General features: G+C 45.2%; 1 protein-coding gene across 9 annotated transcripts in view; it reads left to right on the forward strand.

Annotated features, from left to right (window-relative positions):
• Positions 1-700: 700 nt before the first annotated feature.
• Positions 701-14,173, forward strand: part of WNK1 (WNK lysine deficient protein kinase 1) — a 121,806-nt gene continuing 108,333 nt past the window's right edge. For 6 of the 9 annotated variants that reach the window (XM_068141791.1, XM_068141793.1, XM_068141792.1 and 3 more), the window contains exon 1: positions 701-2,456. In XM_068141791.1, the coding sequence (XP_067997892.1) occupies positions 1,674-2,456 (783 nt within the window). In that variant the 5' untranslated portion in view covers positions 701-1,673. The remainder of the gene's footprint in view (positions 2,457-14,173) is intronic. The other 3 variants (XM_068141796.1, XM_068141799.1, XM_068141800.1) reach the window with 2 other exon arrangements.

Below are 14,173 nucleotides of genomic sequence, written 5' to 3' on the forward strand. Positions count from 1 at the left end.
CACACATTTCCATGGCACTTAATTGCCTTTTAGATTGCCAGGCCAATTAACACCTCTCCAGGTGAACTAAAGTGAGGAAAGCCCCAAGCCTTCGCTGGTTCACACAGTACTCCTGTGCACCCGGGATACCTTGACACAACTGTAAAAAAATTTAAAGGCTGTTTGATAACACAAAGTTAAACACGTCATTTATTAAATGGGTGTAACGTAGGGCTTGAGGAAACAAGCAACGGCACCAGCCTCAGCGTCTTTTGAACCTTCTGTGACCCAGCCCACCCCGGCCGGCGGCTCCCGCCCAGGCCGTCCGGAGGGCCCAGCGGCTGGAACAGAACCCGGCGTCACGCCCGCCGCAGCCGCCCCGGTTTAGAGAGAGCAGGAATAGGGGAGCGGCCTCGCTCCCCCATGCCACATCAGTTCTCTGGCCCTAGACGCTACTGGGCATGCTGGGAGTCTCCTTCCTTCCTTCCTTGCCCGCGGGCAGGCACAGGCAGCTCTCTCGGCCCAGCGGAACCCTAAGCCCTGCCAGAGCGGGAAACTACAACTCCCGTGAGGCTCCGGGCTCGGCGCGCTGCACGCCGGGAGCTGCCACCTCTCAGAGGCCGCGGCGGGGGCAGGGCCCGAGCCGCCGCCTCAGCTTTGGCGCGCGAGCGTGCGCAGAGAGGCGCGGAAGGGGGCGTGGCCGGCGGCGCTGGCTCTCCCCGCCCCCTCTCCCGCTTCTGTGTGTCGGTTTCGGGCTCTCGTCGCCATTTAGCGCGGAGACGTCCCCGGGGTGGCCGCGGCGGTTCCCGCTACCTCCTGTCCGCCGCGGCGCGGGGCGCCACCTGGACTCGGCTGACCCGTGGCAGTAGCGGGCGGCCCCCGGGTGAGGAGAGGCTGCGAGCCGCAGGCGGGGGGCAGGAGGAGGCTTTCCGGCTCGGTGCGAGGCGGCGGTGACTGTTGGAGGGAGCGCGGGCCGGCGGCGCGCGGGCGGTGGCTGCCTGCCGGGAGGTGGAGGCCGCGGCCGCCATGGGCGCCCCTGTGAGGCGAGGCTGAATCCCCGGGACCCCTTTCCCTGCCCCCTCGCCGGGGTGAGAGCGCTGGGCCTGCCCAGGCCTCCCCCGCCCCGTGCGAGTGACTGAGCGCGGCAGCTTCTGCGGCCGGCGTGCGGGGCCTGCCTCTCTTCCCTTACCTCATCTCCCAGCACCTTCCCTTCCCCTCAGGCCCTCGTTCCGGGGGGCGTCTGGTCCTGCTTCGCTTTCTTTCCAACACGGGGAATAATTGCGGTGCTGTCCCCTCGCTTTAAAGCCGCCGGGTGAGGCGCCGGCTTCTCCTCGGTCGGGGGCCTGCCTCCGGCGCCTCCCTCCTCGCCCGGGCCCGGTGCTTGGGTTTTTGCGCCCCTCGCTGCTCCCTCCCTATCCCCGCGCCCCGTCTCAGCTCCTGGTACTCCATGTCGGCCCCGCTGCCCGGCTTCCCGCTGCAGGATGGATGCAGACACTGACCGGGAACCCACCCCGCCGGCCCAGCCTCCCCAGCAGCCGCCTCCCAGCTCCGCCGTAAGGAGCCCTTGGGACCCTCCTCTGTTGCAGCTGCAACTGCAGCCGCGGACAGGCGCGCTCGCCGCTCAGTGACCGGCTCCTTTCGTCGCCTCAGCTTCGCCGCCGCCGCTTCACCCTAGCAGCGCTCCCCGGGGCACGATGTCGGGGGGCGCCGCAGAGAGCGGCACCCCAGCCCCTCGCTTCCTGGCTCCCCCGCCACCGCCGCCCAAGAACGGTTCCAGCTCGGACAGCTCCGTCGGGGAGAAACTGGGAGCCGCCACAGAGCACGGAGCCTCCGGGGCCGGCGGAGCAAGCGGCGGAGCAGGGTGCGGAGGCCGTAGTGAGGAGTACCGGCGCCGTCGCCACACCATGGACAAGGACAGCCGAGGGGCGGCAGCCACTGAGCACCGCTTCTTCCGCCGTAGCGTGATCTGCGACTCCAACGCTACGGCCTTGGAGCTACCCAGTTTACAACCCGCAGCGCCCTCGGCTCCTGTCTCGGGAGGCAGCGCCGCTCCGTTGGTCTCCCCTCCGGAGGGTGCTAGCCGGACCGCTTTCATCGCTGTCAGCGCCGCCCAGGCGCCCTCGCTGCTGCAGTCGCCGCCGCTGCCTGCCCCTCTTCCCCAGGAAGGACAGTCCGCTCAGGAGCCTCCTGCCACGAAGGATGCCACCCCGCTGCTGCCCAAGGAGGAGGAGGACGAGGCAACCGCGCTACCCCCTACCAGTGCCGCTGGCAGCGCGTCAGCTGCTACCCGGGAATTTGAGGAACGGAGAGCAGCACAGCAGGAAGACATCGAGGAGCTTGAGACCAAGGCAGTGGGCATCTCTCCAGATGGCCGCTTCCTGAAGTTTGACATCGAGATTGGAAGAGGCTCTTTTAAGACTGTGTATAAAGGTCTTGATACAGATACTACTGTGGAAGTCGCCTGGTGTGAGCTGCAGGTAACATAAATAACGATTGTGAATTACCAAAGCATAGTCATTCTCCCAGGTGCTAGGCTGTGTGCTTGCAAGGAGGTGAAATCCATCAGCTCAAGGTCTGCTTTATTTGGACAGGGAACCACAGGCCTTACTTGAGGTACTTCTCTGGAAGAAATGTTCAGCTGTGCCTTAGAGTCAGTTTGACTTTTAAGTACTCTGCTCTCTGAAGACTGCTTTTAGCCTTATCATCAGAAAATGTGCTACAGTTCTGTTTCTTAGTGTCTTGCATTTTACACCTCCAAAAGGTGGCTTGGAGGATTGCAAAAGCACTTGTGCAGAGCTTCAGGGAGGCAGAGGGAATATGTGTAAGTGAATGTCAGCTTCAGCTAGCCTTGAGTTTTTCCAAATCTGTTTGTTGTTTGTTTTTTTCTCTTACTAAAAACACTGAAGTGTTAATTTCACAGATGTTCCATGTGTTGTGGCAGTGGATTCTTGTAGGAGATAACTAAGATGTGCCCGAAGTCGTGCAGTGAGTTGCATCATTTAGTTTAGCAAAGCTAAAACTAAACTCGTTCTGAGTTCTAGGGTTCACATGATGCAGGCACAAGGAAAGAAAGAAGTGGTCTCCTTTCTGAAGTTTAAAACAACCAACCCTGGAATTTCACCTTTCTGAATGAATGGTGGATTAAACTGGATTAAGACCCTCGTCTTCTACCAGGTTTCTGTCCTGAGCAGAGCCAGATTTCTGTGGAAGCACAGGATGGCAGGAACACGCTTAGTTGCGTGCAAGTCAGTTTAAGTGAGACATGGGTTGCTGTGCAACAACCCTAAAAGAAGTGGGAACAGCTTGGAGTAGCAGGAACAAATACTTGGTGTTCAATTAAAAGGGTAGTGCTTGCTTTGAAGTTCTAGGTTTTGGTGCCATTCGTAGAGGGGTTCATGTAGTAAGGCTTTATTATTGCGTGTGTTCTCATCCCATTTAGGGCAGACAAAAGAGCATTAGGTCAAAATCCCAGAAGTCTTCGTGGGAATTTTAAGCAGTTGGCTCCTCACAAATGACTGCAGTAACTGAACCAAAACTTTCCTACTCTCTCCTTTCTGTTCCATACAATCTGAAAGAATTTATTAAGAGATTTCCTGGTTTTGTATTCATGCTTGCCTCTGCGTGGTTGCTTAAGTAGTCTACCAATATTTTTGTTCATTGTTATTGCCATTATCCTTATTGACTGTGGAAGTAAATTTCCAGTTGTCTTTGTGATGCTTAAGCATGCCACATGCCTGCATGCTAGTTAGGGACTTGTAGTGCTTTTATGAGCACTAATTTTAAATTAAGTAAGTGAAATGATCCTGGTGGGGCTCTGCTGAAGATTTTCATGTGCCATTGAGAAGACATCAGTAATCCACTAAAATTCCATGACTTTCATTTCAATTATCTGTGCAGTTTTAGAGTTCCTTGGCTTAAATGCTTGAAATCTGTTTTAATCTTCACACTTACTGATCAGGGTAATGTTAGCTTGACAGCAGTCACTTTTCACTAACTGCCTCTGAAGTGTCTTGATTGTCACCAGTGCCATGTGGACAAAGTTGTCTGAAGAGGCACCTTCTTGGAATAATTTAATGCAGAAGCTCATTTATAAAGGGCATGCTGTTGAGCTTTCCATTGGTTGAAGGACTTAATCTATCATTTTAAACACTACTCATTGGAAAAAGCATGAATAAAAGTATCTGTAAGGGGCAAATACCTGATGTTTTGATTGGAGATTACAGGAGTGCTTTGTGTGTTAAGTTATTCTGGAGGCTGTTGTTTTCCCCTGGCAAGGAAGCTGCATACAAAAATCATGAAACAGCAATATCAATTTTATAGCTGTTAAAAGATTTTGCTAAAGGAGCTAGACTCTAGAATATTTTGAGATGAAGTCCTGTTTTGATGTTTGCATCTAGAAATAAAAGGAGGCTCTTGGTATTGATATGATGAGTACATCCTCTTTTTCTCTAGGAAAATGTAGTTGTTGACAGGCTGATGATATTTGTTCTGTGTGATTTGTATACAAATACAATCTGGATTCTCCAGGATGGACTGAGACTTAGATGTCACTGGTTTTCTAGAATGCCATGGGTTTAGGATTTGTGAACCTTCAAAGCATGATTATTTTACTATGGAAATGTGAATGATTGTCTTCTATGCTGTATTACACTAACATAACTAACTGATGGATACTTCTAATTAGGTTGAAATAATGTTCCCTAGCAGATCTTTTCTTCTCTGTATTCATGCTAGCAAGTTGTGGGCATCACAGGTGTTCAGCCTCTCTAGAGACTTCTAAACAGTGCTGCTGGAATGGGGCTGCTTGGCATGATTATGCACACTAAATTGTTCCTCCAGCAGCTTATCTGAAGTTGATAAAGGTGTAGCACAGTTCTTGATTGCGAGATGCTAACAGAATGAGGTGAGAACAGTTTGTACTTTTACAGAGGCTTTGGACCTATATTCTTCTGAGGCTTTTCTAGCATATCTAGAATGCTTCACTGTCTTCGAAGTCTCTCTAATTTAGAAGAAAACAAGATGCCACCTGCTTTCAGCTCAAACTCTGATGTTTCAATATTGAGGTAAAATCTGTGGTAGCAGTTTGGTGGGTCAAAGGCTTCTGTGGTGTTCTGGGTCTTTGGCTGAATGATTTTTGTTTTGTTATTAAATTTTTTTAATGCCTCATTTTGATGTATGTGCTCTGTAGCAAGAAAGTGTAACATCTGAGAATACCAGTGTTTTTGCTTTCAAAGGAAGTTTGGATGCTCTTTATGAAATGCCGCTTGGGTTCCCAGGTTGATGGTGAATGTTCTCTGGAGAATGTTGCTCCATATGCTTGAGGGGTTTGAACTGCCTTGTAATACCCCTTATGCTGGAGGTACTGAGCTGTGGAGGAAATAGGAGGAAATAGAGCTGAAATTCCATGGGTGACATTATGATATTCTTAGTATCTTAGTCAAGAAAGGTCCTGGCCAAGGGTATTTTTTCTTGGATCTATGAAAGATGGGGAGATTTGATCTGAAGGAATTGAGTATGCTTTGAGGTGACTTACAGATGTGTTAAAATCCTAACAAATATGTGACTCGTGGACCATCCTAGTTTGTTTTGTGGCCTGTCTATATGAAGCAAATTGTAACTGAACCTGGCTTAAATACTGAATGAAAGTATTTAAGTGTGAGCATAGTGGAGCTGTAAGAGCTCTGCAGCAGCAGCTTAGGGCCAATACTCAACTTCAGTTACTGCAAGGAAATTCTTAGTGTAATAATGTTAGTCTTTGAATACTTTTATTCCCATTGTATATGCTCAACTCTACTTCTGAGTCAAGTGTGCCTCCTACTGTTGTCATTAGCACATCTCCTGAATTGACAGAAGCTGTACTTAGGGTTACTGCCTTAATAGTCCTGAAGAAGGCAGAAATTGGCAAAAGTGGTTACTGCTGCTGTTGCCTGTTTTAATTTAGCTCTTGTTGTACAATGGTGTTACTGGTTAGTCTTTTAAAATTACATTTCTGAGCAGTGAGTCTTTTGTCACCTCTGTACAGTTTGGGTAGGGTGCCTAAAATGTGATGCCTTTTCCTGTTGCATTAAGTTTTTCTAAGCAAAATAATGCTCTTCAACCAAAGGCAGCGAGAGTCACGTAGCTGACTGTAAAAGCCAAGTTTTAGGGGGAATGTGTCATCTTGTGAATCACTACTTCAGATTGAGTTGGTTTGAAATTGAGACTGTCATTTTAACTTCTGGTTTACAGAACAATACAGGGTGGTGCAGTCAGTTGCTGGGCTGCAGAATTTTATATCTAGCATTATTGCTTTGGGTTATGACACTCAAATGAGTAAGTTTCCAAATACAAAAGCACGCTTGATAGTTCTGAGGTAGTTGAGTGGGTTGGTTTGGTTGGTTCTTGATTGTGCATTTGAAGACTTATCTTTCATTTGGGCAGTGTCTTCTTGAAGAATAATGATTTAGAAACTTATTAAAAATATATTGAAACACATTCCTGGTAAACTGCTTGCATTGGAGATCAGCACTGCTTGACCAGTAGGTGCTGTGTCTCTCCTGTCCTTGTATTTCTTTAACAGGAAGTGTGGGTTGGTCGGTCAGAAGTTACTGTGCTAACATGAGGTACTGAAGGGGAAAAGGAGTCCATGGCTGTCTCAAATTGAGGTAGAACTTCTAGGGATAAGAAATGAATTCAAGAGGTACAAGAAGAGTGTTCTATCTCATAGAATCAACAAGGTTGGAAAAGGCCTCAAAGATCATCAGGTCCAACCTGTCACCCAAGACCTGATGACTACTAGACCGTGTTGTACATGTTACTGCTTTGAGGGGGAAGCTAAATGTGAATTTGGTTACATGTAGTTCTAAATCACTTAAGTAATAATTTAGCATAGGCTATATGTATGCAATTCTGTTACAGACTGTTAGAGACCAAGTGTAGTGTGCCAACACTCCAATTTACAAATGGGTTTTTCTTCACATAGGCGGTAGCAGTGAAAATCAGTTAAAAGCAAGCATAGGCCATAAGTGAATGTGAGAGTCTTTGGTGCATTCTGGTAAAAAATGGAAGTGCAACTGGTTGTCACTATTGCAAGAAGTAGTGAGGAGCTAAACAGTATTTTGATATATCAAAAGGTTTGAGTGTAACAATGCATAGAAGTTAAAACCCCCAATACAGGAAGTTGCTTGGGTAAGATGTATATCTTTGGTTTTAGAGACACTTCAGATTTAACTATACCTATCTTTAGTAGTCTTAAAGCTGTATTTAATAATGCTTTTTAGGTCAGCAGACAGCAATGGAATGTAGTTTCTATACTCTGGAGAACAGACTCCTCTGCAGGCTTGCCATGACATATCAGCTTACTGAAGTCACAGTATCGTTCTTAAAAATCGCTTTGCTTTCTGGGCTGGCTGAGCTGGGAACGTTTCAGAAGCTGCATGTGCAAGTCTGACAACCAAAAAAGGTCTTGTATCACATAACTGTGGCATCCTGTAGTCTCTCTCTTTCTTTTTTTTTTTAAGCTGGTTGCATATTGCTCAGTAGGAAGCCTGACTGCAAAGATGTTACCTCTGATGCCAAGTCATATAGCTACATTAAAACAAAATGGCAAACCAGATCGGAGCCTTTGTGCAGTGAGAGGAAGCTCAGGAGCGTGGACCTGAAATTCATCTGTCCATCAAGTGCTGTTGGGAAACATTCTGTTAGTTCTGGAAAAACAGACATCTTGGAACAGATCATCTTTGAAAGCACTCACTGTAGTTTAATTTGGAATGTTTTAATAGATGTTTTATAAAACTCTTACTGCAAGATCAAGCTCAAGTCTAATGAAGTATGGTAATCCCCATGCCCACCCTTCACATCACTGTTTAAAATAGTCTTTCAGTCTGTGAGCATGACTATATGTGGCTATAGCCACTGTAACAGCAATGTGCCTCCTGTTCATGACTGCTTCTGGGTTAGATGTTGGTTGTCACAAATGTAGATTACTAAAGGAATGTGACAGTCACTCAGGAATATCGTTCAGTTCTTACTAGCTCTTGTTCTGTTCTCAGGCTCTCCAGATTCCAAACCACTGAAAGCAAAAAGCCTGTAACCCTCTAAGTGTATAGTCATTTTACAGCATTTTCAGGTGACACTACATTGCCAAGTATCCTCAAGGGTGCACACATGAAGAGCTTGAAATTTTATGCAGTAAAGTCTCATTTTTTTGTTCTCCATGTGGCAGGGCTGAACAAGTTGCTGTTACTTCCTGCCTTCAAATCTCTGATGTGAAAGTTTCTTCTTTGTCTAAAGAACAAAACCCAGCCATAATCCTGAGTGTTTGTGCTGTAATTGATACAATTGACAACTTGATAAATGACATGGGAAAGGAGCCAGACTAATTACCTGCAGAAGTATAAACAGTGGTCCAGCTCCCTCTGAGTTTACAAAGGTGACCCTGAAAGAGAGAAGGGAGCTTAAAGTACATTCTGGAGCTGCAGCTGTTATGCGACCTCTACTTGGGAAAATAATCTTACCTCAAAGGGATACCACTTTTGGAGGTGGCTGTGGTTCAATTTGTAACTGTCTGGTTGTGAGGCAGTAAATATAATCAGATAAGAACACTCTGAAAATGCAGCATTTCTTATGGAAATAAACAGGCTTTTATTGTCAGTTTGGGTGGATTTTAGAGCTGCTGAATTGAATCTTTTAAATGAGATTAGTTTTGGGCTCTTGTGATTGAAAATTAACTTCACAGCTACACTTTTGAGGGCTAAGGAAAAGTAACAGGACTGTAATATTTCTTTGAAATGGGGGGGATATAACCCTCTACCTGATAACTCCCTGGAGACATCCTGTGTAGAGTCCTTTGAGAACTGTCTAGCAGAGTAATAAATAAAACAAGCAGTAATAGATCTGTAGTAGTCTCCATGGATGCAGTGTTGATTCAATGCCTTTTGGTTAGCAACATCCCTGTGGGCCACATGTTGGCTTGGTTTGTTCTGTTTTTTTCTCCCCCTCCTTGTTATTTGTTTGTTTCATACCATCAGCTTATTAAAGGGCACAGCTCCAACTGTCACCCAGGTTCTCCATACTGCATGTCACAGAGTTTGTGCTAAGCAGTGGTAGCTTTGCTTCCTGTCATGCAGCTCTTCAGAAACTCATTTCCTGTGAAGACACCAACTTTTGTTTTTGGCATTGCTAATTGGCTCTTCCAAATCATGGTTGAGTTGAAGTAGAGGTATTTTTCTCTTTCAGTCTTTAAGTTCACATTTTCAAGCTTATTTTAGGCTACATAATGGCTGTACCATTTGGGCCATAAGAAAAATTATCAATATCCTGCAAGCTTGCAGTGCTTCTGCAGCTGGGCATAGGACTGGCTCGGCAGAGCACGTGGGGGTTATTTTTGAGTGGTATAAAGTTACCGGGTTTGACTCTTGAAGCTTTAGATAATGAGTCCGTGGTTTTAACTTGATCATGATGTGTGTATACCACATCTGGGAAAATGCTCTTCCAGTATACTTGAAGCAATTATTATTCTGAAAAGCTGAATGTGTAGCGTGGCTGGAAAATGGATTTCTCGGAGTAGTTGGAGGCTTTTCCCTAACATAAGCCACCTGAAAAGCTTTTGAAATGTAGCATTAAAATTATTGTCTGAACAGACTAAAATTTTAGAGTGGCTTCATAAGTAATTTTGGAAGCTGTTTACAGTCTCCAGAACTTTCTTCCAGCTGATTTTATAGAATCATAGATTGGACTCTTAAGATTGAGTCCTTTTGTTGACTTAACACCACCATGGCCGTGAAATCATGTTCCAAAATGCTACCTCTACGTGCTTTTTGAACACCTCCATCACCTCCTGGGCAGCTTACTCCAATCCCTGACTGCATCATTTAGGCTATGTAGTGAGCCTTAAACAGTGTCTCTAGTCAAGATACTGCAGGTATCCTTGTTTTCATCTTCCTCACCATTAGAATTTGTCATACCCACACTTCTCAAGGTACGATTCCGATTGTCCTCATGGTTTGCCTTGGGAGAGCCAAGGGAAGTGAAGAAGTGACTAAGGTTGAATCTGTGGCTTAGTTGAGGTCATCTTTGGGAGAGGGAGCTTGCTCATTTGTCCTGTGGGTACCATGTGCAGAATATTCTGTTACTCAAGGCTGCAGAGAATAAAGTTTTTGTTACTAATGTTCTGTGCTGCATGATGCTATCCTCTCAACTCCAGAGGAGATCCTTGCAACAAGATCATTACAGATGTTTGCAACTTTTTTCCCTGATAAGCAAGAGTGTAATAATTGGGATGCAATACAGTGGCCAGAAGAACTCAGATGCAGTTTTCAAACATACTTCTGAACTTCATCCCAGTTGTTTGCACCTGGTAATGACAGGTGCATTGCACACATCCAGGTTATTCTCAAGCACTTTCAGACTTGCCTGGGTAATTCCAAGCAGCACTGTCTGTTACTTTGCATGGATTACAAGCAACCTAACGTGCTCTCAGTGTATTTAGCTGGTTGCAGTTTTCTTTGCTGAAAATATTGGTGTTGATACATGTTTTCTTTTTGTCCTCCAGAAGCTATGTAAGCATTAATGTGCATGTAAAGTAGTAAACAGGAGCATAATGCATTCTAAATCACCCAAGAGGGACAACCTTGCTGAGTTTGGATTTATCGTTTTAGGCCTAAGCAGAGTCTTTGGGAGTGCTGCTCACAAGCTTACAATCTGGAAATCTCCCCCTGCCCCCTTGATGGCCATTTACCATGTACCTAGAGTATCTGTGAACTTTTAACTAACATGTCAATGATACTGAGATAGATGCTTTGACCAGTGCTGTGTATGTTAATGTAGAGGATGCCATTTCTTTTTATACTGAATTGCGCCCAAGAAGGTGATTCTGAAACCCTCTGGTTCCTCTCTTGGTAATAGTCTGGGCAGGCTGGGTAACTGTTCTGGGCAGTGATTCTGTAGAGCATTTGTTTCTTGGGACAGGATCACTGTGATGCTGTTCAAGTCTAATTTTGCAAGTGCTTAGCAGGACTCCTTCTAGACTGTTACCAGTAAGATTAAAACATAAAGGAACCTTTGGCAGCTCTGGTAACTTGTGATGTGGATGCTATGTTTCGAGCCATGGTCCAGGAGGGTTCTGATCCTATTGCCTCTCTTAATAAGCAGTCATTGACGGAAACTTTTGACAGCTATTCACTGAGCTGCTATGTTTCTGCTTTAGGATAGCAGATGGTGTGAAAAATAAGCTTTATTAGACCTCTTATATGAGGGAGAAGCTTTGTTTCTGTTGAGCTGTTGTGGATTGTATGTTTTGCTCTGGGTGGCTTTAGCTGTTCCTAACTTCACTCTGTCAGTAGTCGAAGATGGTGGCTTGTGGTAGCACTTTTGGGGCTAGCAAGAATGAGCAAAAGGCTACAAATGGAAAAACTGATTTAAGTGATTGAGAGTTTATTACTACCCTTAGAAGAGTTTGAGAAGAACGGCAGTACTGCTATTTTTGTATGTCACTGTGGTAATGGAATGCTGAGCTAAACAGAAGATAGTACAAAGCTGGTACCAACAATATGATGCATTTTTTTCTGGTGTTAGAGTTGTGTAAGACTATTCAGCTGATATTACCCAGTTTTCCTTGGACATTTTCCTCTCTTAGAGTGACCCTGTAACTTGTTTCTGCCTTGCTGACTCTTGCTGGTAAATTTGACTCCAATCTGAATGTATTTTGACTGCTTCTATCCTGGCAGTGACTAATGACATACGAACAATAACCCACAAATATTGCTATTAAAAGCTTCAGCAACCCAGGCTGATTATCTTGAGGATCTGCAAATCTGTGTGCCCTTATGTAATGTGCATCTGTTAATGGCAGTTTCTGAACTGTTAGCAGGTTTTGCTTGAATGTTGCAAAATGTTACTATGTCTGTTTTCAAATCTGCCTCTTTTAAATGAGCCTTTCATTCTTGCAGATATTTTCCATCATTAAACTATTTTTGTTTGATCTCTTTCATCATCCAGCTGCTTAGGGTATGCATTCATTTGGGAAATAGAAGTTGTGCATCTGTATACAAATGCCAGATAACTTAATGTCCTTTGCTTTGCTGTAGTTGATTTGGACTCGGAGCCTTTGAGTCTTCCCTACAGGAAAAATACGATGTGTTGAGTCTAAACCTGACCTGGAAAGCTCTTGAGAGGCAGTCCATTCAGACAAGCATCCTATAGTAAGAATGATTCTCTGAGAAGTAATTGATTATTTTTTGTTTTGTGTTGTCCTTTTTGGATGTAGATGAGTAGAGACAGACAGTGTGTGGAAAGACCTTTGAGGGCAGGGGTTCTAGTTACATATAGCATGATTTGGGCTTAATTAGGCTTGCCAGGAACAGTGTGCTGGAACTGGCAAAACTGCAGAAATGCCTGATAGGGAAATAAGACTTTAGTTTTGGAATCACTTCTTTTCTGTGATGTTTCTCTCTTTCCTTTACATGTGGCTTGAGCTTTATTCCTGTGGACCAGCAGCTCAATGCTTCTGAGTGATTTTGTAGTGCTTTTCAGAATGAATTTCAGGTTGGCTATACCTGGGAGGTGGAAGTTACATGGGGCACTTCAACTGTTTTGTGGGGTTTTCCCCCACCTCTTGATGACAACTGTGACCCAGTTCAGGTGATGGTATGATTTCTTTTGTTGATGTCAAGCTTGAGAAATCAAATTTGATGTCAAATCTGAGAAATTCAATACACTCAGGAACAAATTCCTAGAGACTCTGGATTGCTGCTGATGACTTACACACTGTAGCACATTAATAGATTGTGCATGGCCTACACCTGAAGACCTGTCATAAAAAGCTGTCTCTAGTACTTAAGCTTCCTCTAGGAAAACATTCTTACGTTTCCTAGGGATTCCCTTTGCTTTCATGGACTACCTGCTTGAATGTGCAGTGCTTTTCAGTAACATGGCACAAATTACAGCGAGCGTGTCACACAGTATCACCAAGGTTGGAAGAGACCTCAAAGATCGAGTCCAACCTGTCACCACAGACCTCAGGACTAGACCATGGCACCAAGTGCCACATCCAATCCCCTCTTGAACACCTCCCTGGGCAGCATGTTCCAATGGCCAATGACTCTCTCGGTGAAGAACTTTCTCCTCACCTCCAGCCTAAACTTCCCCTGGCACAGCTTGAGACTGTGTCCCCTTGTTCTGGTGCTGGTTGCCTGGGAGAAGAGACCAACCTCTGCATGGCTACAACCTCCCTCCAGGTAGTTGTAGAGAGCAATAAGGTCACCCCTGAGCCTCCTCTTCTCCAGGCTAAGCAACCCCAGCTCCCTCAGCCTCTCCTCACAGGGCTGTGCTCAAGGTCTCTCCCCAGCCTTGTTGCCCTTCTCTGGACACCTTCAAGTGTCTCAATGTCCTTCCTAAACTGAGGGGCCCAGAACTGGACACAGGACTCAAGGTGTGGCCTAACCAGTGCAGAGTACAGGAGCACAATGACTTCCCTGCTCCTGCTGGCCATGCTATGTCAGGGCATCAGAACACAAATGACTGTGTGTGATAACACTACAGGTAGGAAAAATACCTGTTTGTCTTGTCTATACCTTGAGACTAAAGTCCAAAACATGCTTTTCTTCCACCTGTCCAGTATGAAATATTACCTCTCAAATCTGGGCAAATCTCTGGAAGCCATGAAGAATTGAAATTTGATTCATGGGTGTTGGAGACTCTTAAATCTGTCATTAGTATTGGCTTAAGTAACTTCTTTTAAAGAGCTTTAGGAATTGAAAAGGTATTTATGAGACACATATGAGGAGTAGCAAAAAACCTTGATTCTTAAGATGTACACAGGACCAAGCAATCTTAAACCAGGTGATTCTGACTTTGCCATTGCTATGAATGGCTAGGTCATGAAAAGACTGTTAATACTTGTACTAAAATCTTCACTTCTTTATACCAAAGCACCTTCTCTTTTGTTCTTAGCTTTGTAATATTGAAAAAGCTACCTACCCTTGATACACCTCAGTTTCTCAGTGTTTTACAGACTTGTGGAATAAACATCTGTGTGTAACTTAGATGAAGATGTAATTTTATGCATGTATTTAGACTTTGAGCTGTGTGAAAGCAGCAGTGAGTAATGATGAACATTTTGTTGTTGGATTTTTTTAGTGTTTTGTAATAGGTTCTAAACCTGCCCATTTAATCTCTTTGGTAAAACTTTGTGACTGTAATTTAGGAGCTCTGGTTA

The sequence above is a fragment of the Melanerpes formicivorus genome, unplaced genomic scaffold (genome assembly GCF_026170545.1).
Source record: "Melanerpes formicivorus ecotype bairdi unplaced genomic scaffold, bMelFor1.0.p_v2 SCAF_8, whole genome shotgun sequence".
Lineage (NCBI taxonomy): Eukaryota > Metazoa > Chordata > Aves > Piciformes > Picidae > Melanerpes > Melanerpes formicivorus.